The sequence below is a fragment of the Nerophis lumbriciformis genome, linkage group LG08 (genome assembly GCF_033978685.3).
Source record: "Nerophis lumbriciformis linkage group LG08, RoL_Nlum_v2.1, whole genome shotgun sequence".
NCBI lineage: Eukaryota > Metazoa > Chordata > Actinopteri > Syngnathiformes > Syngnathidae > Nerophis > Nerophis lumbriciformis.
In genome coordinates, this window is record NC_084555.2 from 38933837 (window position 1) to 38961111 (window position 27275).

The 27275-nt window shown below is 40.8% G+C and overlaps 1 protein-coding gene across 1 annotated transcript; it reads left to right on the forward strand.

The window, feature by feature from the left end:
• Window positions 1-390: 390 nt before the first annotated feature.
• LOC133611309 (uncharacterized) lies at window positions 391-26426 on the forward strand. The gene is made up of 9 exons (XM_061968006.2): window positions 391-522; window positions 14278-14451; window positions 14534-14672; window positions 17759-17847; window positions 17926-17989; window positions 19353-19441; window positions 20354-20466; window positions 25598-25754; window positions 25868-26426. Exons 1-9 carry the CDS (start codon window positions 483-485, stop codon window positions 26023-26025), a joined length of 1023 nt encoding a protein of 340 aa, XP_061823990.1. The 5' UTR covers window positions 391-482; the 3' UTR covers window positions 26026-26426.
• The last annotated feature ends 849 nt before the right edge of the window (window positions 26427-27275 follow it).

The window sequence follows — 27275 nt, forward strand, 5'->3', positions numbered from 1 at the left end:
CCGGGAGGTTTTCGGGAGAGGCGCTGAATTTCGGGAGTCTCCCGGAAAATCCGGGAGGGTTGGCAAGTATGCATAATGACTCATTCCAGCACAAAATAAACCATGCATGTGTTTGTGTAGTTAAGAAAGAAAAGTTTTCCTTGGATTATTCTGTTTGTCTTGAAGCTTGTTTAAGAGTGAAAAGTGTAACAGTCATGTTGCAGCATTGACAATCGATTTGTTTTGCTGCACTTAAGCAGAGGCCTTGTGAAAAAACAAGCTGCATTTGACTGGTTTTCCTACTATTTTTTTTCCCCCCTCGAAAAGCAAAATCACATGTGTATTTTGTCACATGACGCAGAGGTACCGCCCACCGCTTCACTGACGTCCTTCTCTTTTTTTTTTTGAGGAAAAAAAAAACAAAAGTTTGTCTGTGATTTGTCAAGCAAGAGATGCTGTAGATGAAGTTAGTCAGGAGAAGAGTTGAGGACCATTAAAGGAGGATGGCTCCTCTGCTCGTCGTCTCTGCCCTTTGCCTCTTTGGTGAGTCATTATTCCTACCATACTATACTTAGGAATACTTCAATTGTGTTACAATTCAGATCGGATTTTAGACACTATACATTTCTGTCATTATTATACCGAGAATTAATACACGTGTTGCTTTTCCGCATTACTTATTTGTACCTCAAACTCATTATTCCTTGCAGGAATGTCACATTTGTGGTTATGAACATGTCTTTCATTTGGCAGAAATGCAGCCTCGGATTAAAATCACATGACCCCCTCCTTCTGAATAAGTCCTTTTCTTGAGGAAGATGGCTCCTACTCATAGCTCCCAAGCATATGGCTAATGTGATTACTCACACAATGTGCCCTCTTGTCTTACTCATTTACTTCTTCAAGTTGGTTCTACGTTGGATGTTTGCACTACTGCTCTCTCAAGGTCGTTTATACTTACCATTGTGTTGAAGATATGTGTCTCCTATATTATTTTTTCAAATTTGAATTCCATTAAATTTGATATACATTGTTAGTACTAAAAATCATGTTCTCTTTCAATAGCTTCTGAGTCATGTGACTTATACAAACTTATTTCCACTTATCAGTAGTGCTGCCTTGCGATTAGGTAGCGACTTATCCAGGGTGTACCCGGCCTTCCGCCCGAATGCAGCTGGGATAGGCTCCAGCAACCCTCGCAACCCTGAAAGGGACAAGCGGTAGAAAATGGATGGATCAGTAGTGCTGGGCAGCACGGTGGAACAGTGGTTAGCGCACCGTGGAACAGTGGTTAGCGCACCGTGACACCAAAAGGGGCAAGCGGTAGAAATGGATGGATGGATTAGTAGTACTAGCCTTGTAGTATCGTGCATAAATGTTCTTTTTTAAATTAGTTTTTTTTATGTAATATTGAAAATTCATAAGAAATCCTATTAAACATTTTTTTTCAATAAAAAAAGTTTATACTACAAGCGCTACTAATATCAAGTGAAATTAAAGTTCTAAGTCAAATAGCCTAGAATGAATTGGGGAAAAAACATCCATCCATCCATTTTCTACCGCTTGTCCCTTTGGATATAAATTGTTTTGAAACTCAAATTTGAAAATAAAAAAGGTGTGCATGATACTACAACACAAACTGTGCTTATATGAAGTGGAAATAAATTCTTTGGTCTCATGACTTAGAAGTTATTTTTTGAAAAGCCACAATTTTTAACATTAGAAAATGCTATTATACTCAAAATTGAAGACAGATGTGCATGATACTGCAAGGCTAACAGTACTTATGTCAAGTGGAATTAGGTTTCTATAAGTCACATGACAAAGAAGCTATTGAAAAAAACAACGTAACTTAAAGGCCTACTGAAACCCACTACTACCGACCACGCAGTCTGATAGTTTATATATCGATGATGAAATCTTAACATTGCAACACATGCCAATACGGCCAGGTTAGTTTACTAAAGTGCAATTTTAAATTTTGCGCGAAATATCCTGCTGAAAACGTCTCGGTATGATGATGTCTGCGCGTGACGTCACGGATTGTAGAGGACATTTTGGGACAGCATGGTGGCCAGCTATTAAGTCGTCTGTTTTCATCGCAAAATTCCACAGTATTCTGGACATCTGTGTTGGTGAATCTTTTGCAATTTGTTCAACGAACAATGGAGACAGCAAAGAAGAAAGCTGTAGGAGGGAAGCGGTGTATTGCGGCCGAAATCAGCAACACAAACACGGCCGGTGTTTCATTGTTTACATTCTCGAAAGATGACAGTCAAGCTTTACCATTGGCCTGTGGAGGACTGGGACAACAGAGACTCTTACCAGGAGGACTTTGAGTTGGATAGCAGACGCGGTACCGTGAGTACGCATGCAGCTGCGGCTTCCAAACATTTGATCGCTTGCCCGTACGTGCGTGCCTCTATGTGCATGTCACGTACGTAACTTTGGGGAAATATATGTGCTGTATGAACTTTGGGGAGGTGAACGGTACTTTGGGCTGTGGGATTGAGTGTGTTGTGCAGGTGTTTGAGTTGTATTGGCGGGTTATATGGACAGGAGGGGTAGGTGTTTGTTATGCGGGATTATTTTGTGGCATATTAAATATAAGCCTGGTTGTGTTGTGGCTAATAGAGTATATATATGTCTTGTGTTTATTTACTGTTTTAGTCATTCCCAGCTGAATATCAGGTCCCACCCACCTCTCACAGCATCTTCCCTATCTGAATCGCTCCCACTGCCCTCTAGTCCTTCACTCTCACTTTCCTCATCCACGAATCTTTCATCCTTGCTCAAATGAATGGGGAAATCGTCGCTTTCTCGGTCCGAATCGCTCTCGCTGCTGGTGGCCATGATTGTAAACAATGTGCGGATGTGAGGAGCTCCACAACCTGTGACGTCACGCTACTCGTCTGCTACTTCCGGTACAGGCAAGGCTTTTTTATCAGCGACCAAAAGTTGCAAACTTTATCATTGATGTTCTCTACTAAATCCTTTCAGCAAAAATATGGCAATATCGCGAAATGATCAAGTATGACACATAGAATGGACCTGCTATCCCCGTTTGAATAAGAAAATCGCATTTCAGTAGGCCTTTAATAACTAATACAAAAAATATATTTAAAAAAGGTGTGCATCATACAAAGGATAGCAGTACTGTACTAAAATCAAGTGGAAACTAAGTTTCTAGATCACATGACCAGAAGCTACTTAAAAAATAAAAGCCATTACTTGTTAATATTTAAAAAATAATATAAAATCTTGTAAAAGTCAAATTTGAAATAAAAACGGCATTGATGTTATTACATAGCTAGCACTACTAATATCAAGTGAAATGAAGTTCCAAGGTCACATGATTTAGAAGCTATTGGGAAAAAAAAGCCAGGATTTGTAATATTAAAATTGTATATAAAACCCTAATATATATTTCATCCATTTTCTACCGCTTATTCCCTTCGGGGTCGCGGGGGGCGCTGGAGCCTATCTCAGCTACAATCGGGCGGAAGGCGGGGTACACCCTGGACAAGTCGCCACCTCATCGCAGGGCCAACACAGATAGACAGACAACATTCACACACTAGGGCCAATTTTTTAGTGTTGCCAATCAACCTATCCCCAGGTGCATGTCTTTGGAGGTGGGAGGAAGCCGCTCAAATTCGAAAACAAAAGGGTATGCATGCTACTACAAAGCTAGCACTACTAATATCAAGTGGAATTCACTTTCTATAGGTCACACGACCTGGACGACATTGAAAAAAGCCATGATTTTTCTGTTAGAATTTTTAATTAAACCCAAATAAACTTAGATTTGAAAAAAAAACATTAAAATATATACATTTTAACAAACTCTTTTCAACACAATATTAATTTATTGACGGTCCCTAAGTATAATAAGCGCGGCAGTTTTTGCAAGCTTCCGCACCATGAGAGAGTAGTCCGGGATGAACTGCAGCTTGAACTACAGAGGAGAATATCCAACATCCAACGAGAAACTAACATCATTGTGGTTTACTTATTTACCTGCTGGCCTCACCCTAACACTAACCCTATATTGAAGAGGTTTCATTTTATTGAAAAATATCAACATTGTAATAAAGTAGCTAGAGCTTTGGTAGGGCTGGGCGATATATCGAATATACTCGATATATTGCGGGTTTGTCTCTGCGATATAGAAAATGACTATATCGTGAGTATTCGATTATACGTTCTCACGCAGTTGCTTTTAGCTGCGGGCATTACACTACAGGCGTTTCTCACTCTTTCTTGTCTCTCCTTCTCACAGAGCAATAAAACAAGCGCACCTTCTTACATACGTCACATACTGTCGCGTGTGCAACATCATACGCCCTCGCCGAGCAGAGAGGTAGCAGTATGGTAACGTTAGCTGTGGCAGGTAGTGCTAGCGGAGCGGTGCGAGTGGTAATACGAGAGAGAGAGAAGGTGCAAATCTGGTAATAAATGGAGGAAGAAGAATTTATTCTCAAGAAAAACTGCACGGTGTCCATCGTCCGGCGGTGGTTTGGCTTCAAGCGGGAAGATGTTGAACAGACAACCGTAATATGTCAAGTATGCTGCAAAAGCGTTGCTACAAAAAGTAGCACCACTGCTAATGTGTAGCATCATTTGAAAAGTCAACCGCTAGAGAATAAGGAGTGCTTGAAACTCTGCATTTCAACATCTCCGGCCGGTGCCACACCCAACAATATGCCCAAGCAACCAGCACTGACCCAATTCAGCCTGGTATCTTCCATTTCCACATCAACACCGTATGAAAAAAATAGTCAACAACAGAAGGAGATAACGTCCGCAGGAACCTACCACATAGCGAAGGACATACACTATTTGATTTCCTATTATGCAGCTCATTTTTATTTGACAGTATTTGAAATATATTGTGTGACATCATGCACAAAAGTGCACTTTATTTGTTTTAAAATGTTGTAGTGGCGTTCTGTACAAAAAGTGCACTTTAATTTAGTGTTGTTTTGAAATGTCATCTTAGTGACATCATGCACAAAATTGCACTAATAGCTTGTTTTAAAATGTCTCTGACAATCTTGCACTTTCTGTTTTGAAATGACATGAATGTTTGTGCCACTGCTTAATAGCTGTTTAATAAATACACTTTTGGTAAATTGACTTAGTTGTGATTTCCCTCTCTGCATGAAAGTTTAAAAGTAGCATATATTAATGCAGTATGAAGAAGAATGTTTTAATGTAGACACATAGAATCATCATACTGCTGTGATTATATGCATCAAGTGTTAATTCAAGGCAAAATATCGAGATATATATCGTGTATCGTGACATGGCCTAAAAATATCGAGATATTAACAAAAGACCATATCGCCCAGCCCTAAGCTATGGCCTGAAACATGTCAGACCCTAAAAGGGACCTATGATGATTTAAATGTACATGTAACACACTTCCCTGTGGTGTAAGCAATACATATTAGATATACTCTGGTGTAAACATTGCATAAATGTTGTTCCACTGTCACATTTATAACCTATTTTCTTTTGGTTTGTGGAGGCGTTCTCTTTTAATTGCAAATTAAACCCTCCATTCACGATCCTCTACAAAATAATCCAAATGTATCTTTCGAAATATTTAAGTATATATCTTGGAACACCGCTATTTTTTTTTTTAGACACGGTTAAAAATAAACTTCATAAACAATACAGAAATTTCCAGGCTATAAAGCGCACTTGTTTATACGCCACACCCGCAAATGTTATTTTGTCCCTCACCACATTGCGCTTCAAATATTGTGGCTTCACCACATCCCAGATTTGTTGGGGATGTATTTTTTAAAAGGAACCTATTATGCAAAACCAACCTTTCTTACCTATTGGTACATGTTTTTGTGTATTTGGGATCTGTTTAAGTCCTGAAAATCCATCCATCCATCCATCCATCTTCTTCCGCTTATCCGAGGTCGGGTCGCGGGGGCAGCAGCCTAAGCAGGGAAGCCCAGACTTCCCTCTCCCCAGCCACTTCGTCCAGCTCCTCCCGGGGGATCCCGAGGCGTTCCCAGGCCAGCCGGGAGACATAGTCTTCCCAACGTGTCCTGGGTCTTCCTCGTGGCCTCCTACCGGTCGGACATGCCCTAAACACCTCCTTAGGGAGGCGCTCGGGTGGCATCCTGACCAGATGCCCGAACCACCTCATCTGGCTCCTCTCGATGTGGAGGAGCAGCGGCTTTACTTTGAGCTCCCCCCGGATGACAGAGCTTCTCACCCTATCTCTAAGGGAGAGCCCCGCCACCCGGCGGAGGAAACTCATTTCGGCCGCTTGCACCCGTGATCTTGTCCTTTCGGTCATAACCCAAAGCTCATGACCATAGGTGAGGATGGGAACGTAGATCGACCGGTAAATTGAGAGCTTTGCCTTCCGGCTCAGCTCCTTCTTCACCACAACGGATCGATACAGCGTCCGCATTACTGAAGACGCCGCACAGATCCGCCTGTCGATCTCACGATCCACTCTTCCCTCACTCGTGAACAAGACTCCGAGGTACTTGAACTCCTCCACTTGGGGCAAGATCTCCTCCCCAACCCGGAGATGGCACTCCACCCTTTTCCGGGCGAGAACCATGGACTCGGACTTGGAGGTGCTGATTCTCATCCCAGTCGCTTCACACTCAGCTGCGAACCGATCCAGTGAGAGCTGAAGATCCTGGCCAGATGAAGCCATCAGGACCAAATCATCTGCAAAAAGCAGAGACCTAATCCTGCAGCCACCAAACCGGATCCCCTCAACGCCTTGACTGCGCCTAGAAATTCTGTCCATAAAAGTTATGAACAGAATCGGTGACAAAGGGCAGCCTTGGCGGAGTCCAACCCTCACTGGAAACGTGTCCGACTTACTGCCGGCAATGCGAACCAAGCTCTGAACACTGATCATACAGGGAGCGGACCGCCACAATCAGACAGTCCGATACCCCGTACTCTCTGAGCACTCCCCACAGGACTTCCCGAGGGACACGGTCGAATGCCTTCTCCAAGTCCACAAAGCACATGTAGACTGGTTGGGCAAACTCCCATGCACCCTCAAGGACCCTGCCGAGAGTATAGAGCTGGTCCACAGTTCCACGACCAGGACGAAAACCACACTGTTCCTCCTGAATCCGAGGTTCGACTATCCGGCGTAGCCTCCTCTCCAGTACACCTGAATAGACCTTACCGGGAAGGCTGAGGAGTGTGATCCCACGATAGTTAGAACACACCCTCCGGTTCCCCTTTTTAAAGAGAGGAACCACCACCCCGGTCTGCCAATCCAGAGGTACTTCCCCCGATGTCCACGCGATGCTGCAGAGTCTTGTCAACCAAGACAGCCCTACAGCATCCAGAGCCTTAAGGAACTCCGGGCGGATCTCATCCACCCCCGGGGCCTTGCCACCGAGGAGCTTTTTAACTACCTCAGCAACCTCATCCCCAGAAATAGGAGAGCCCACCACAGATTCCCCAGGCACTGCTTCCTCATAGGAAGACGTGTTGGTGGGATTGAGGAGGTCTTCGAAGTATTCCCTCCACCGATCCACAACTTCCGCAGTCGAGGTCAGCAGAACACCATCCGCACCATACACGGTGTTGGTAGTGCACTGCTTCCACTTCTTGAGGCGGCGGATGGTGGTCCAGAATCGCTTCGAAGCCGTCCGGAAGTCGTTTTCCATGGCTTCCCCGAACTCCTCCCATGTCCGAGTTTTTGCCTCCGCGACCGCTGAAGCCGCACACCGCTTGGCCTGTCGGTACCTGTCCGGTGCCTCAGGAGTCCCATGAGCCAAAAGAACCCGATAGGACTCCTTCTTCAGCTTGACGGCATCCCTCACCGCCGGTGTCCACCAACGGGTTCTAGGATTACCGCCACGACAGGCACCAACTACCTTACGGCCACAGCTCCAATCAGCCGCCTCGACAATAGAGGTGCGGAACATGGTCCACTCGGACTCAATGTCCAGCACCTCCCTCGTGACATGTTCAAAGTTCTTCCGGAGGTGGGAATTGAAACTCTCTCTGACAGGAGACTCTGCCAGACGTTCCCAGCAAACCCTCACAATGCGTTTGGGCCTGCAAGGTCTGTCCGGCATCCTCCCCCACCATCGCAGCCAACTCACCACCAGGTGGTGATCGGTAGAAAGCTCCGCCCCTCTCTTCACCCGAGTGTCCAAAACATGAGGCCGCAAAGCCGATGACACAACTACAAAGTCGATCATGGAACTGCGGCCTAGGGTGTCCTGGTGCCAAGTGCACATATGGACACCCTTATGCTTGAACATGGTGTTCGTTATGGACAATCCGTGACGGGCACAAAAGTCCAATAACAAAACACCACTTGGGTTCAGATCCGGGCGGCCATTCTTCCCAATCACGCCTCTCCAGGTTTCACTGTCGTTGCCAATATGAGCGTTGAAGTCCCCCAGTAGAACGAGGGAATCACCCGGGGGAGCACTCTCAAGTACTCCCTCGAGTGAATCCAAAAAGGGTGGGTACTCTGAGCTGCTGTTTGGCGCGTAAGCGCAAACAACAGTCAGGACCCGTCCCCCCACCCGAAGGCGGAGGGAAGCTACCCTCTCGTCCACCGGGTTGAACTCCAACATGCAGGCTCTGAGCCGAGGGGAAACAAGAATTGCCACCCCAGCCCGTCGCCTCTCACTGCTGGCAACGCCAGAGTGGAAGAGAGTCCAGCCCCTCTCGAGAGAACTGGTTCCAGAGCCCTTGCTGTGCGTCGAGGTGAGTCCGACTATATCCAACCGGAACTTCTCTACCTCGCGCACTAGCTCAGGCTCCTTCCCCCCCAGCGAGGTGACGTTCCACGTCCCAAGAGCTAGCTTCTGTAGCCGAGGATCGGACCGCCAAGTGCCCTGCCTTCGGCTACCGCCCAGCTCACATTGCACCCGACCTTTATGGCCCCTGCTATGGGTGGTGAGCCCATTGGAGGGGGGACCCACGTTGCCTCTTCGGGCTGTGCCCGGCCGGGCCCCATGGGGACAGGCCCGGCCACCAGGCGCTCGCCATCGTGCCCCACCTCCGGGCCTGGCTCCGGAGGGGGGCCCCGGTGACCCACGTCCGGGCGAGGGAAATCTGAGTCTCGGTTCTTGCATTTCCATAGAAGTCTTGAAAATGTGAAATCAAACCATAGAGGCACGGCAGGGAGATCTATAAAACAATCTTGCCTTCCTTCCTACTTCATCAAAGAGCCGTTTGGAATTTGCCCAATTTGTGATGTTTTTTCCAAGTGTGACGCCAGTGGATATCTCTAATATATTGTAGAGATTTACGTGAAGCGCTTTGCGTGACTAGTCTGTAGTCAATAAGCTTCTTTTTCTCTATCCTCTTCTTGTGGGGCAGACTGGCTTGTACATTTCTCTCCATTTCTAATAAAAAATAGCGTATAGTTCTAACTTATATCTGTCAATATACTCCATATGGACGCGCTAAAAACAACAACATGGCTGACAGGGAGAAGACACAGTCGAAGTGGAGGCACGTAAATAAGACCACCTACAAAGCGGAGCATTCTGAAGAGACGGTCAGAAAGCGGTTTGAAGATGGTCTGTAAATTATAATCTATGCAAAATTTGGAACAAAGAACCAACATAACATGTTATGTAGACTCCAAGGAAGTGTTTTAAATGTAGAACAAATTATAATAAGACGCTTTTTAAAGCATATTTTACTAAAATAAGCATTTACAACATATAAATAGCTAAATAAACTAAAAATATCAATACTACACTAGTATTGGCCACTAGGGGTGACCAAACCAATCAGTATCGTGGCCACTGATTGGCTCGGCCATGGGTAGCATTACTATATCGGATTAAGAGTGTAAAGGTGACTCGGTGTTATTCCATGTCTAGAAGGCTCTCATAAAGTTGAAGAATGTATCTAAATGGTCATAAACAGTTTTTTTGCTCTAACTATGAAAATATTTGATTTGTAATTAATTAATTCTCCTGTGCAGAAATGTATACATCACGGTCATGTCTGGAACCATTTAACAGCGATAAACGAGGAATGACTGTATTCTGGCCGCACACGTCTGTTAGCTGCAGGTGTACACACATTTACACAGGTATTAACAAGTCCAACACAAGACAGTATGCACTACACAGCCTACCGGAGAGTGACATCTTCTTCGGTGACGCAGTTGAGGGGACTAAGGGTTGCATCGTCCGTTTTCTCTCTTTGGCCCTGGGCTTACGCCTTCTATATTGGCACGTGGTGGTATGGCCTTTCAGGGCCCGAGTTGTGGTGGCTTTCCGTTACTTGCAGCGGCTCTTTTTCTTTTTTTTCGATGGCAAAGTCTTAGTTTTCTGCTTTGGGATGGTGTTGTGTGCATTTTGTCGTGTCTTGAGGAGGGTAAGTCCATAACACGTTAAATGGCTGACTGAATTCTGTAACAGCGTGAGTGCATTTGATTTAATGTGAACACTTTCATTGGTCCACTGTGACTGGTTCATTGGTCTGATGTGACAAGGCTAAATTTATTGGCAGAATGTGAAGCTTATGAACCCAGACAAAATCTTAAATTAGCCACAGCATTGTATTGTAGCTTATAGAATGTCAGTGTTATTGTGCGCATGCCACAATTAAATGAAAATAATACTATACAAAGATGATAATGTTGATAACATAATACATTACTTTTTGGAGGGGAAGTTTAGAAACTTTGGGACTCTCACCACTTGCAATCTGGGGCAGGCAGTAACAGTTTAATTGTAACATAAAAGCATCCCTTTTATCGAAATTTGCACAAAATGCTCCAATTTAAGGGTTCTTCCTCATCACTTACAAGCACTGTAGCAAAGTGCTGATAATGCTTCCCACTGACTAACAACTCTGAGAGCTCCATGCATCCAAATATGTGGCGGAAAGCACCCTCAGCACCAGCATAACAGTGTGGCACAGAAAAATGCTACTCATTTTTACTCATATTTTAGTCATCCAAATTGATTTTGTTTTAATCGACTAAATTTAACAATGTAATTTCAGTCAACTGAAATTACAGTACATTTAGTCGACTTTAGTCCTTTGCTCATTATCACCCGTGTAAGCATATTACAAGGTGGAAACTATTAAATGCATACAGTTTTGGTGAAAATTCCAACTTTCTTATCATCAAAAAGAAAAGCATCTGATTGGCTCTCCTATGTAACTCACTTCCGACCCTTTCTCATGCGCTGTTTAAGAGCTGTGATTGGATACACAGTATCAGTAATCAGTAATTAACTGATTAGACTTAGTGTCTGTCATCATTTTTGTTTTGCTTTTATTCGTTGACTATAATGTCAGTTAAATTCGTCATTGTCTTAGTCAACGTGCATTTGTTTTGATTATGATTATTATTAGTCAAGGAAAATAGGTTAAAGTTAAAGTACCACTGATAGTCACACACACACACTAGGTGTGGTGAAATTACACTTTGCATTTGACCCATCCCCTTGTTCCACCCCCTGGGAGGTGAGGGGAGTAGTGAGCAGCAGCGTTGGCCGCGCTCGGGAATCATTTTGGTGATTTAACCCCCAATTCCAACCCTTGATGCTGAGTGCCAAGCAGGGAGGAAATGGGTCCCAATTTTATAGTCTTTGGTATGACTCGGCCGGGGTTTGAACTCACGACCCACCAATCTCGGGGCGGACACTCTAACCACTAGGCCACTGAGCAGGCTTGTTGACAATAATTAAAGTAATAATAATTAAAATGATTAGCAGTGATGGGCAACGTTCGTGCAATTGCGCACTGCTCAAGTGTCCTCTGCGCACGGCAAATCTATGCCACGCACAAAATCAAATAAAAAACTAAGCTCATAACAATTTTTGACACGACACGGACACGACAGAGAAAACAGTTTTCGTCATCATTGTTCAAATATCGTAATGTCTGTCGAGACGCTTTGAGGACATTAATTCCATCGATCACTTTACTGAGCAAAACTCTTTATTGTCGGCCATAAACACATAACCAAAACATTAGTAAAAAAAATTATATCTAGCAAAACTGGTCATTTTCTGCAGTACAAACCAGACCAAAAGCAACTTTGTTATATCAACAGCAGCCGCTCGCTCTTTCTCACTTGCGCCAACACATGCACATATGGCACTTAGCCAGTGATGCGTTTACAGCCACACAAAAAGTCGGACAACTCCAACACCACACACAAAGTGTCATTCCGGGTCGTTACACTATGATTTACCAATCAAATGTGTGCTTATTCTCGTGTCATTTATTAGGAATCTTAATTTATAAATATTAATCATGAAATGCTGTTAGTATATTAAATACATACTAATAAAAATATATTTTTTACAAACAGGAAGTTGCAGGAATGTACACATGATCCCCTGCTTACATCTCATTGTGCAACATGTGAATGTTGTAATGGGAATTAAATGCAATGTCTGAAAGGGGTACAAATTATTTCCAAAGCAGGACCTCCACACAGACAAACAATACAAGTACACAGTTCATGAAAAACAATATTTTTTGTTATTGTCATTGTAAGTGGGCCTAAACACTTATATTAGAAAATAACCTCATGTAAATGACTGCTGTCATTTGATTATAATAATAAGAGAATGTTGTCTGTCTATCTGTGTTGGCCCTGCGATGAGGTGGGGACTTGTCCAGGGTGTACCCCGCCTTTCGCCCGAATGCAGCTGAGATAGGCTTCAGCGACCCCGAAAGGGACAAGCGGTAGAAAATGGATGGATGGATGGAGATTGAACTTGTTATTTAGTCAAGTTTGGGACAGGTGTGCTGCTGGTGTAGCCACAGTGTGCACGTCTGATGTTGCTCACATGGGCTCCACTGAATGCTCAGGGACTTTTTGCGTTTGCTCACACACATGAAAAATTAGAGGGAACATTGGTGATGGGCAGTAGCTCGCTACAAGTAGAGACGCTACGGAGCTTAACTACATTTCGCAGTAGTGTGGCGGTAGCGTAGCGATTCCTGTATCTTCGCTATTTTTAGACCCATGTACCGAGGTAGCTGACATCAAAGGTACAAAGAAGGAAAATGGACTGCAACGCCCAATATGGAGATAATCCATGATGATTGGTTGGTGTACGTATGACAAAATACATAATTGGTTGTTTTTACAAATGATGAGTCACGATTGGCTAAGGTTAATGCAAAACATTAGGGACTGGCCAATCCCAGGCAAGATAGGGCAGGTCATCAAAACCAGGAAGCAAAATCATGACAGACTGACACATGCACTTGCCACATGATGACGAGGGAGTCAGAGACAGAGAGAAGCTTCAAGCTGACAACTCAAAAAGAAAGAAACCTACTTGAAGATGGCAGAGGGATTTTCTGTGCAGATTTTTCCTTTAGTGATGAAGACCACGTCCAGGAAACCCACAATAATGTGTCTACTGTACCGGTACTTGGCCATATTTAAAGTTAAGTTCAAGTACCAATGATTGTCACACACACTAGGTGTGGTGAAATTTGTCCTCTGCATTTGACCCATCCCCTTGTTCACCCCCTGGAAGGTGAGGGGAGCAGTGGCCACGCCCGGGAATCATTTTTGGTGATTCAACCCCCCATTCCAACCCTTGATGCTGAGTGCCAAGCAGGGAGGTAATGGCTCCCATTTTTATAGTCTTTGGTATGACTCGGCCGGGGTTTGAACTCACAACCTACCGATCTCAGGGCGGACACTCTAACCACTAGGCCACCGAGTAGGCCTAGTGGTTAGAGTTAGAGTGGTTATGGAATGCCATTAAATGGGGGTTTGTAGCTTAATGCATGTCAAACTGGGGGTCCTTGCAATTAAAAGGGGGATGATAATCACTGCTATAATATCTGTAAATCTTCTCTTATGGAGGTCCCTGGTGTATCTTTTCAAATGGGGGTCCATGTAGCTTGCTACAATCCTCTGGGAATTACTTCTCCTGCATTTTAGCTCCATTTAATCCAGAGTAAATAGTATCTTAGTTTACTACATTTTCCAAGTAGCATCACTAATTATTAGTCAACAAAATTAACATTGCTTCAACCCTTACCCGACTTCCCACACATGCATGAGAAACACTTACCTTGCACACCTGTGCCAACTGTACTGAATGATTAAACAAATACATCTTGCTGTCGGGCCTGGCAGATGAAATAATATTTGGCTTGGTTGTCACTGTTCTATTGTAAAAGCATGTCTAAAACACTACGTAAGATTAAATTCTCTTTCACAGAAGTCACCTTCTGGTCAAATGAATCATTGACTTCCCCGTCCATGTTAGACCAAACAAATAGTTATGTAGTCACAGTCACACCATATTTATGTTGTAGGCATGGTGCTGAGTCAGACCACACCCACTCCTGCGGCCCTCGCCAGCACCCTGGTGGAGAACGGCACTGCTGTGACGCCAACCCCTGCTCCACTCAGCACCACCACCTCCAGCTGCTCTGCATTAAACACTTCCAACTGTGAGCCTTGTGCACCCGGATCACAGTACGACAATAGTGAGTTGGTACTGTTTCTGTACATGTGTCATAATGTACTACTAAAGAGTGGAGGCTGAACCCTGCTTATCCACATCCTAAGGCACACTGCTCTGTGCATGCTGCACCGAGCCTGGGCTCTGTCTAGTTCCTGGAGCCTGTCTGCCATGCACTATTGGCTTCTACCAACCGCTGTCTGGACAACAGCAGTGCCTCCCATGCCGGCAGGGCTTCTACACAAAGTAGGATTGCTCGTGATTCTGCATTTCTATGCCACAAAGTCCAGTACTGTTTTTTTCTTCTTTTTTCCAATTTGTATTTTGTATTTAACTCAGCGCAGTGTTATGAATTATTGTGTACAGTAGCCTATACAATTCATTTATTTAAAAAAAAAAAAAGGGGGACAGTGTCTAATGCAGCGATGGCCTAATATTTTGCCCTGTGGGCCGCATTGGGCTAGAAAAAATGTGGTCGAGGGCTGAAAGCCAACTGCATGTAAATATATGTATGTGTATATATATATATATATATATATATATATATATATATATATATATATATATATATATATATATATATATATATATATGTGTGTGTGTGTGTGTGTGTGTATGTATGTATCTATGTATGTATATGTATATATATATATGTGTATATGTAAATATATATGTGTATATGTGTATATATATATATATACATGTGTATACATATGTGTATGTATATATATATATATATATATATATATATATACACACAGTATATATACCAGGGCTAGAAAAATTTGGTCGAGGGCTGAAAGCCAACTGCATGTAAATTATATATATATATATATATATATATATATATATATATATATATATATATATATATATATATATATATATATATGTGTGTGTGTGTGTGTATGTATATATGTGTATATGTAAATATATATGTGTATATGTGTATATATATATACATGTGTATACATATGTGTATGTATATATGTATATATATATATATATATATATATATATATATATATATATATATATGTATATGTGTGTGTGTGTGTATGTATATATGTGTATATGTAAATATATATGTGTATATGTGTATATATATATATATATACACACGTGTATACATATGTGTATGTATATATATATATATATATTGTATATATATATATATATACACACATATATATATATATATATATATATATATGAAAACGTAAAGCTATGTTAGCTCATTTTCACACAGTCATATTAAATACTTGATTAGTTTATATCACATTATCCTACATATTTTGGATGATAATAGTTTAGTTTGACAGTCAAAAGGCATTATTTACTTGAGCATTTACTTCATTTATTATTGAGCCTACAAACATGGACCGAGATATAAAATTGTGTTGAATGTGTTCGATAAATTTAGGTATTACAAATAAATATTACATTTTTGTTAGATTACACATGATTGTTATGGTTGATTTACCATGAAATTGGAAAGATATGTTGTAATTGTGAAAAATACATGACAGAATAACCATCTAGCCCTATGGGTATAGGTTGCCGAATGTACCAATCACACTTTTCTATACGATATATTTGGATTATTTAGCTCACTTTTCTCACATTTATAGTAGTTTTTTCACATTTAGCTCACTTTTTTCACATTTACAATTTTTTTTCACATTTAGCTCAATTTCTTCACATTTGAGGTAAAAATTAAATGGTGAATCCAAATGCTATATCCATCCATCCATCCATCTTCTTCCGCTTATCCGAGGTCGGGTCGCGGGGGCAGCAGCAGGGAAGCCCAGACTTCCCTCTCCCCAGTCACTTCGTCCAGCTCCTCCCGGGGGATCCCGAGGCGTTCCCAGGCCAGCCGGGAGAGATAGTCTTCCCAGCGTGTCCTGGGTCTTCCCCGTGGCCGCCTACCGATCGGACGTGCCCGAAACACCTTCCTAGGGAGGCGTTCGGGTGGCATCCTGACCAGATGCCCGAACCACCTCATCTGGCTCCTCTCGATGTGGAGGAGCAGCGGCTTTACTTTGAGCTCCCCCCGGATGACAGAGCTTCTCACCCTATCTCTAAGGGAGAGCCCCGCCACTCGGCGGAGGAAACTCATTTCGGCCGCTTGTACCCGTGATCTTGTCCTTTCGGTCATGACCCAAAGCTCATGACCATAGGTGAGGATGGGAACGTAGATCGACCGGTAAATTGAGAGCTTTGCCTTCCGGCTCAGCTCCTTCTTCACCACAACGGATCGATACAGCGTCCGCATTACTGAAGACGCCGCACAGATCCGCCTGTCGATCTCACGATCCACTCTTCCCCCACTCGTGAACAAGACTCCGAGGTACTTGAACTCCTCCACTTGCTATATCTAAATGTAAATGTTACATCTAAATATAAATGTTAAATCTGAATGTCAAATATACATGTTAATTATAAATGTTGAGTATAAATGTTTAATTTTAAAGAATAAATGTTAAATACAAAAATCCAAACCATTAATGCATAATATAAATATAATATTTTGAATATTTAATTATAAATGAATATAAACATAAATGTTAAATATAACTTTTAAATATAAATGGAAAATGTTAAATATAAATATGTTAAATCCAAATGCTAAATCCAAATTTAAAAACGAAGTGTTGAGTTTAAATGTTAAATCTAATTATAAATGTTACATTTTAAATCTAATTGTTACATTTTAAATCTAAATGTTAATCTAATTATAATGGTAAGTGTTAAATCTAAATCTAAATGTTAAATTTAAAACTAAATATTATTAAATATTATTGTTGAATGGAAATTTAAATGTTAAATATGAATATACTGTAAATGTTAATTATGAATGGTAAATATTTACCTAAATGTTAAACCTAAATGTCTCGGAAAGTGTAAAGCTGAATATTTAAACAATGAGCAGATACCCACTGTGCCTTTCAGCGTGTAAAGACAAGCCCACATATCTGATTGCGTGATATGGAAGTGGATGTGCATTCAGGAGAAAGAATGAAGATGGAAGATGGAAAAGCAACACATAAGAGACTGGAGCATTTATATTTATATTTAACATGTAGATTTAATAATTATAGTCATATTGACTATTTTGATTTAACTTTAAGATGTAATATGTAGATTCACCATTTATATTCACCATTTCATTCCTAACTCAAATGTGAAGAAAATTAGCTAGATGTGAGAAAAGTAATAAGATTGTGAGAACAGTGATAAAATTGTGATCTAATTTTTACATTCGGCACCCCATAAAACAGTCCTGTATGACTCATAGATTGTAATGCATTGCTGTTGTTCTTGTTGTACAGTTTCACTGGAAGTCCATTGTGTCTTCCCTGCCTTCCTGGGTCCTTTAACAACAACACTGGAGCAGACCGATGTTCAAGTTGCTCCCCAGGTGGGGTTTTTGATCCAAAAGTGTTTTCCAATGTTTTCCAATGCAGTTTTGTGCTAACTGTAATTGTGCCCCTTTTAGGTTTCTTCTCATCACTGCACAGTTCCACTTCCTGTTCACCGTGTGCACAAGGGAGTTATTGCAAGTAGGTTGCCGATCTTAATGTCTCTGCCTTTTAAAATGTAAAAATGAGTGTGAAGATCGGCCTCAGTGCTTCACAGTTAAGAGCATCACATGCTTCAATATGCAGTGATGGGCAATAACAAGCTACATGTAGCTAAGCTATGTAGCTTAACTACGTTTTCCAGTAGCTTGGCGGTAGCCTATCTACTTTTTTAACTAGTAGCTTGTTCTTTAGCTTAGCTATCTTTAGACCCATGTAACTAGGTAGCTTATATCAAAGGTACAAGCTACAAAGAGAAACAATGGAGTGTGAATCCAGGCCCCAAAAAATATGGAGAAAGTACAATGACCTGGATAATTGAGAACATCCAGACATACGGAGAAAATCCATGATGATTGGTTGGTGTTTGTATGATGAGTCACAATTGGCTAGGGTTAGGGCGAAACATTACGGACTGGCCAATCAGAGGCAAGACAAGGCAGGTCATCGAAACCAGGAAGCAAAATCATAATAGACACTCATGTCACATGACGACGAGGGAGTCGGAGACAGAGGGACGCGTCAAACTGACCACTCAAAAGAAAAAACATACTTAAAAATGGCAGTGTGATTCTCTCCCGCACATTAGATTTTTCATTTAGTGATGAAGACGATGTCAAGGAAACCCACAACAATGCGTGTTCTTGACCACATTTAGACAAATGTACGTGTTTGAAGAAAACAATGCCCAAAACCTTAGTTTTTAGTTGTTTACTCTGTAAACCAAAATCATAATAGCTCTATTCATATAAGACGTCCAACGCACATTTAGGAACACACATTAAGGTGAGTTGAGTTCATGAAAAGTTTTACTGCACATAACTATTACCAACTGTTCCAAAAACAACACACAAGGCATTGTTGTTTTTGTCATAATATAAATAGAGAAAATTAATAACATTATGTGGGTGGGCCAAAGAAAAGGCAAACTAAAATAAATACATACAGTGGGGTGCGAGGACCCCTAGAGGTTGCTGTAGGGTGTCCTCAGCTAAATGACAGATAGTTAATAGTAATGTACCATTGGGTCCGTTTGTACACTCTCAGTTATACATGTGGGCCCATAGCTATACATTTTGTTAAATGTAGCTTTGATGTAGCAAGCTACTTTTGCCGTGTAGCTTGCTACAATTCTCCGGGTATAGCATCCCCTGTAGTCTAGCTACATTTAATCGAGAGTAACTTGTAGATTAGCTTACTACGTTTTCCAAGTAGCTTGCCCATCACTGTCAATATGCCTGAAATAGCTTCTTAGAGAACACACCCGAACGTGTCCTGAGTTCTCTACTCTTCAGAGTATTTGATCAACAATCCTAAACATGTGTCTTCCCCCCCAACCCGACAGCTCCTCTGGTTGCTCCCTTTGCCAGATCTGTCCTGGAGGGTCAGAAGCGCTCCAGTCTGCAGCTAAAGAGTGCACACCATGTCGGCCAGGTATGGTTTAAAACAACACGGCTCTCATTGGTCCTGCAAAAACATACTTGCCAACCCTCCCGGATTTTCCGGTAGACTCCCGAAATTCAGCGCCTCTCCCGAAAACCTCCCGGGACAAATTATCTCCCGAAAATCTCCCGAAATTCAGGCGGACTCAGGTCCACATGGACCTGAGTCTGCTCTTTCACAATATAAACGGTGTGCCTGCCCAATGACGTTATAACTGTAGAATGATGGAGGGCGAGTTCTTGGTTCCTTATGTGGGTTTATTGTTAGGCAGTTTCATTAACGTCCTCCCAGCGTGGCAACAACACACAACAACAGCAGTCACGTTTTGGTCTACCGTAAAGCAGTTCGTCTGCTGTAAACAGCAATGTTGTGACACTCTTAAACAGGACAATACTGCCATCTAGTGCATTTGATGAAAGCACTTTTGTGCGTGCCACACAGCAATGCATCATCAGAGAGGGTGTTCAGCATGGTTAGAAAAATAGTGACGGAGAATAGAACAAGGATGGACAATTCAACCCTTAACTCAACAAGTATATGTGTAAATAAATGAACACTGAAATTCAAGTATTTCTTTTATGTATATATATATATATATATATATATACAATAAAATAAATATATATTTATAGCTAGAATTCACTGAAAGTCAAGTATTTCTTATATATATATATATATATATATATATATATATATATATATATATATATATATATATATATATATATATATATGAAATACTTGACTTGGTGAATTCTAGCTGTAAATATACTCCTCCTCTCTTAGCCACGCCCCCAACCACGCCCCTCCACCACGCCCCCCCACCCACCCACCTCCCGAAATCGGAGGTCTCAAGGTTGGCAAGTATGTGCATAAATATACTGGTGATGTGCTTTTGGACAGGCATGCACAAGCCTCGCCATCAGACGATGTGTCAGATCTGCAGCAGTGGATCCTTCCAGATTCACTGGGGCCAAGAGAACTGTGACGTCTGCCCAGAGAACCACTACTGTCCAGTAAGTACTTCACACAGTCTACCACATTAACATCTTCTGCACAATGCAATGATATCCAATACAAGAGCAAAAATACTGATCTTTAGCAAAAAAATAGAAATACCTCAGTGAATCCCACTGCACATCCAATCTTCAAAAGTTTTTTTTAATTATAGTTTTTTCCATTCATGCAAGACATAAGGAATAATCTACATACCTGTGCCCTGTAATTGTCTGGTGACCAATCCAGGATGCCCCTTCTTCTCCCACAAAGTCACCTGATATCCTAATGAGTACAAACGGTATAGGAAATAAATGACATATATAATTTCGGAACATTTGTTTTGGGAAACAAAATGATCTTTGATTTACACGCACAGAATCATAAGAGATATATGATACCAAAAGTATATAAAAAATACATAAAAGGGGGGAATCACACTACAACTCACATTATGATTCCGATTCATTGGGTGAGGATTTGATTCTGAATCAATTCTTGAAACGACTCTCGATTCCAACCAATTCTCGCAATATATTATTTTGTATGAAATAATAAAAGAACGTTTTCAAAACAGGTTAGAGGTTACAAAAGCGCCTCTTGGTTGCTGATGTGTGACATATATGCGCAGCGAGTAAGCATGAGGATAGCCTAAAAAAACATATTTTTGAAATTTATAATGATTTTTTTTTATTATTTTTTTTTATTTATTCTTGAAAATCATGATTTAGAATCGAAATAAATAACATTCGTATGTGTATCGATTTTTTGGAGCACTCATATGTATACTGAACAAAAATATAATCGCAACACTTTTGTTATTGCACCCATTCTTCAAGAGTTCAGTTCAGAATGTTCATTTGCCTATTTCATTCATACAAAATCAAACAAAGGAATACAATTAAAATAAATAAATCAACATAACATTAAAGTAAAATATGAATGAAAAGGAGCAGAAAGAAATAAAAAAATGAATGCCTTCTATTTTTACAAATACAACAATTGACTTTCAATGTTGGCGACTACCAAGACATATTTTCATTTTACAACAAGTAAACTAATAATGAAGAAGTAAATATACTCAGTCATATCTTTTCATCATCATGATTTTTTATTTTTTTTAATAAAAAAGAGATTTACACTGTTTTATTCCACTGTCAAGTTTGCTCCATAAACTAACACCTCTGATTGAAATACTTCTTTCCATTATCAAATGTTCTAAATCTAGATTTATTAAAGATTTCTGGTCCCTAAAAATTATAATTACTTTCTCTTTTTACAAATCTGTTTTGAATGTTGTTTGGTAGAATTGTTGCATGAAAATTATTTTTAGGATATTATACTCTGCCAGTTCATGAAATTTGAATACGTTTAACTGTTTGAATATTGGGTTTGTGGGTTCCCTGTATGCATTGCAGCATTACAGCTCTTTTGTGCAGAAGGAAGATTGGATATAGATATGTTTTACAGGCAGTACCCCGCACTTCAAAACAGTATGTTAGATATGGAACAATCAGTGAAGTATACTAAATATACAATGCTTTTTGATTTAGCAATTCCTTCACTTTGTGTAAAATAGCAAATAGTTTTAGATACTTTGTATCATTAATATGTACATTTCCATGACAAATGTTCATCAATCATAACACCCAAAAACGTAATCTCTTGTGTTCTTTGAATCTCAACTTCTTCGACATAAGAGCCATCCACACTTTTCCTACTACTGCAAACAATCAGACATTTTGTTTTACTAGTATTCAAGAATAATCTATTAACATTAAACCATTTTAAAATTTTGATGAATTCTTTTTCAACCACCTCTAACACATCTGTAATATTTTGTCCTGAATAAAATAGGGTTGTGTTGTCCGCAAATAAAATACACTTAAACAGTTTGGAAACCATGGTAATATCATTGACGTACATGAGAAACAGTACTGGTCCAAGGACTGATCCTTGTGGTAGACTTCCAATTATTAACTTCCACAAACTGTTTTCTGTTCTTTGAACTCAAAGAGCTATAAAACGAAATACCTATTCCTCTCAAATGTTCACAAATCTGTCTACATCTGTGTTAGTGAGCAATTTTCCTTTGCTAAAATAATCTATCCCACCTCACAGGTGTGGCATATCAAGATGCTGATTAAACAGCATGATTATTGCACAGGTGTGCCTTAGGCTGACCACGACAAAAGGCCACGCTGAAATGTGCAGTTTTGCTTTATTGAGGGTCTGGGGGGTCAGAAAAGCAGTCAGTATGTGGTGTGACCACCATTTGCCTCACACAGTGCAACACATCTCCTTTACATAGAGTTGATCAGGTTGTTGATTGTGGCCTGTGGAATGTTGGTCCACTCCTCTTCAATGGCTGTGCCAAGGTGCTGGACATTGGCAGGAACTGGAACACGCTGTTGTATACGCCGATCCACAGCATCCCAAACATGTCCGGTGAGTATGCTGGCCATGCAAGACCTGGGAGGTTTTCAGCATCCAGGAATTGTGCACAGATCCTTGCAACATGGGGCCATGCATTGTCATGCTGCAACATGAGGTGATGATCTCAGGTAAATGGCACAACAATGGGCCTCAGGATCTCGTCATGATATCTCTGTGCATTCAAAATGCCATCAATTAAATGCACTTGCGTTCGTTTTCCATACCATAACCCCGCCCCCACCATGGGCCACTCGATTCACAACGTTGACATCAGCAAACCGCTCTCTCACACAACGCCACACACGCTGTCTGCCATCTGTCCTGATCAGTGAAAACTAGAATTCATCCGTGAAGAGAACGCCTCTCCAACATGCCAGACGCCATCGAATGTGAGCATTTGCACACTCATGTTGGTTACGACGACGAACTGCAGTCAGGTTGAGACCTCGATGAGGGCGACGAGCATGCAGATGAGCTTCCCTGAGACAGTTTCTCAGTTTGTGCAGAAATTGTTTGGTTATGCAAACTAATTCTTGCAGCAGCTGTCTGGGTGGCTGGTCTCAGACGATCATGGAAGTGCACCTGCTGGATGTGGAGGTCCTGTGCTGGTGTGGTTACACGTGGTCAGCGGTTGTGAGGCCGGTTGGATGTACTGACAAATTTTTCGAAACAGCTTCGGAGACAGCTTATGGTAGAAAAATGAACATTTATGTCACGCACAAAAGCTGTGGTGAACATTCCTGTTGTCAGCATGCCAACTGCACGCTTCCTAAAAACTTGAATCATCTGTGGCATTGTGCTGTGTGATAAAACTACACATTTCAGAGTGGCCTTTTATCGTGGGCAGCCTAAGGCAGACCTGTGCAATAATCATGCTGCTTAATCAGCATCTTGATATGCCACACCTGTGAGGTGGGATGGATTATCTTGGAAAAGAAGAAGTGCTCACTAACACAGATTTAGACAGATTTGTGGACAATATTTGAGAGGAATAGATATTTTGTGTATAAAGTCAAAGTTATACTCATAAAAAATGGGAGCAAAAACTAAAGTGTTGCGTTTATATTTTTGTTCAGTGTAATATACAAATGTTTATTTTAAATGTTTTTCATAACGAGATTTTTTTTACAATATTTAAATATATTTGTATTTCATTGTCCCGCGACCCCAAAGGGAATAAGCGGTAGAAAATGGATGGATGGATGTATTTCATTGTAGTTATTTTTTTCATACTTGCCAACCTTGAGACCTCCGAATTCAGGAGAATTGGGGGGTGGGTGGGGGGTGGGGGGCGTGGTTAAGGGGGAGGAGTATATTTATAGCTAGAATTCACTGAAATTAAAGTATTTCTTATATATATATATATATATATATATATATATATATATATATATATATATATATATATATATATATATATATATATATATTTAGTACAGTAAACAGTAATGAAAACACAGTTGTTCTGTACTGTACTTGTTGCTTACTTTAAAAAAACACTTATCTTTCACTATTTGAATAGCTTTTGTTCTGCCATTTGAGTACTGGCAAGCGATCTCTGAATCCGGGAACATATCCTTCACGGATTTGTTGAAAACATCCGCAAATGAGAACGGAATGTTGCTTGCAAGGTGGCCCATAATACTGCATTGCCGCAGTATCATGCAGCCTTGTGCTTCTCTGACCGTTCATGAGTGACTACCGTATATCCATTCGGCCACCGTATTATGGGTTATATAGCTAAACCTATGGATAACGGAGACATATATAATAGTCTCCTTTTCAGGTGAGAGGACGCTAAAAGCAGTGCCTTTAAGGCACGCCCCCAATATTGTTTGTCCGGCTGGAAATTTTGGATATTACAACTAGTTTTGAAGCAATGCATGATGGGAATCCGGATGTTGTGTCAGTGTATTAACGTGCCGGCTGGAATAAACACACGCTGAGAAATAGCTCCGTGCCTGCCTACTTTATGGGTTATAGATAAACCTACGGATAACGGAGACATATATAATAGTCTCCTTTTCAGTTGAGGGACGACGCTAAAGGCAGTGCCTTTAAGGCACGCCCCCAATATAGTTGTCCAGCTGGAAATCGGGAGGTTTTCGGGAGAAGCACTGAAATTCGGGAGTCTCCCGCAAAATTCGGGAGGGTTGGCAAGTATGATTTTTTTATATATAAAAAATACAATTGTGTTATAATATGTAATACACATATAACAGCTTGTACAACAGTTCCTGTATTGGTAACTCATATTAAAAAAATATTATATTATTAAAAGTCGCAACACCCCAAAGTGGTAGCATATTTAATTTTGGGTGGAAAGTCTTCGTCAAAACCTTGGGCCCATTTGGCCCACCATGCATCACACAAATAATGATCAATTCCCAGTCAGGGTAAATTATATGGTAATATTTATTATCATTAATATATTTTGGTTATTTGTTTATTACTGGCCGTTAAAAAGGATTAACTCAAAAAAGTGCTTTTTTAAATTGTTTTTTTGTGTTTTTGTGGTGCCATCACTGAAGGTTAAGAGAAAAGAGGACCGAGTGTGATGGTAAACATAGAGCTATACCTAGACTCGCGTAGAAACTCTCTCGGATTGTTTCAACAAAACGGAGCATTAGCAATTTTGAGATGGCCGAATTTGAATCGGGCCTATTGTTGCCATCCAAAGTGTGGCTGAAAAAATTTACTTATTAACCTTTCCAGAGTCCAGACGTGAATCCCATCCGTTGCCCCAGCGATGCCTTCTGTCCTCAGGGCAGCTTGGCCCCAGGTTACTGCATGGAAACGTTCTTTCGCAAAGCGGGGGACACTTGTGAATTAGCCCCCGTCACCATCGCTTTGTTGGTTATTGGAGGCGGAGGTACGTACAACAGGAAGCTGCATAGTTTTGTTAAAGGCAGAAATAAGAATCTTGTGTGTGTCACGCTGTCATTATTAGTGGATCCTGATTGCATCCTTATGTTTTGCATCCAGTGGCCCTGCTCTTCATTATTCTAATGGTTCTGCGCAAAATGAGAGACACTGATGGGGAGCTGAGTGTGTCCCGAGCACCATTGTTACGTAAAGAGAGGCCTCAAGGCCGCTACTATGGGATTCCAGGTGATACAGAGCCCGTGTATGCTGGCTGGTGAAAGGACGCAACCAACAGCAAGTGAAGACTGACAAACATTAATGCCTTGGAGTTATAAAATACATGTTGGCCCTTGTGTGAAATATTGTACGTTCACGTCAAACACTGTCCTTTTGTAAGCAAGCTTATTGGATTAGCAGCGTTATGCTGGAGAAGATGCGTGCCAGGACTCAGTGGGAGCCGTTTTGCTCTTATGAAAAGCACTTTTTACTGGAATAATTGATTCACTTTGCACTCATGTGTTTGTCTGGCTGTAGACTCGTGCATGCATTCGCCAGCTCGTTCCTTAATTAATGACCACTATGACTTGTTTTCAATTTGGTTGTTACGCTACGTTTTTTTTCACCGGTTGTTTTTTTTTAAAGATTATGTTTTAAAAATAAATATAGGTTAGAACCTGACTATACTGTTCCCACTACATGTTGTATACTTTCGTAGATAAACAGAAGGCCAAACTCGGGTTTCACGAGCCAAGATCAGAGTGTCTTGCTCCCTTTATTGTTGACAGATGCACCTGATGACCCTTTTACGACTCACAAAATCAAACTGCAAAAACTGTATACATCTATTACATACATACATACATATATATACTGTACATATTTATTTAAATATGTGTATATATACACATATGTATATGTATACATATACATACATATATACATATGTATATATCTGCATTGGTATATATACACATATATACACATACGTATATGTATATATAAATATATGTACATATATACAGTACATTAATGTGTATACACACATATGCTGTATACACACAAACACATACATACAGTCGTGGTCAAAAGTTTACATACCCTTGTGAAGGACATAATATCATGGCTGTCTTGAGTTTCCAATATTTTCTACAACTCTTATTTTTTTGTGATAGAGTGATTGGAGCACATACTTGTTTGTCACAAAAAACATTCATGAAGTTTGGTTCTTTTATGAAATTATTATGGGTCTACCGAAAATGTGACCAAATCTGCTGGGTCAAAAGTATACATACAGCAACATACATTATCAATTTTGGTTATGTAGAAAAGTTACAATCAAATCAAATTAGCTTCATGGCATGGCCTCTTAACTTCATGTGAGTGATTATGATTGACGACACCTGTTGACTTCTCTAAGCCCATTTAAATAAGGCTCATGTGATGCAGTCATTAGACTCGGTTACAAACGCGACAATGGGAAAGTCAAAGGAACTCAGCACAGATCTGAAAAAACTAATCATTGACTTGA

Coding starts and splice junctions, on each gene's coding strand:
- LOC133611309 (XM_061968006.2), top strand. CDS start 483: ATGGCTCCTCTGCTCGTCGTCTCTGCCCTTTGCCTCTTTG. Junction 14,452..14,533: donor CGGATCACAGTACGACAATA/GTGAGTTGGTAC, acceptor CCACATCCTAAG/GCACACTGCTCTGTGCATGC. Junction 25,755..25,867: donor GTTGGTTATTGGAGGCGGAG/GTACGTACAACA, acceptor TTTTGCATCCAG/TGGCCCTGCTCTTCATTATT.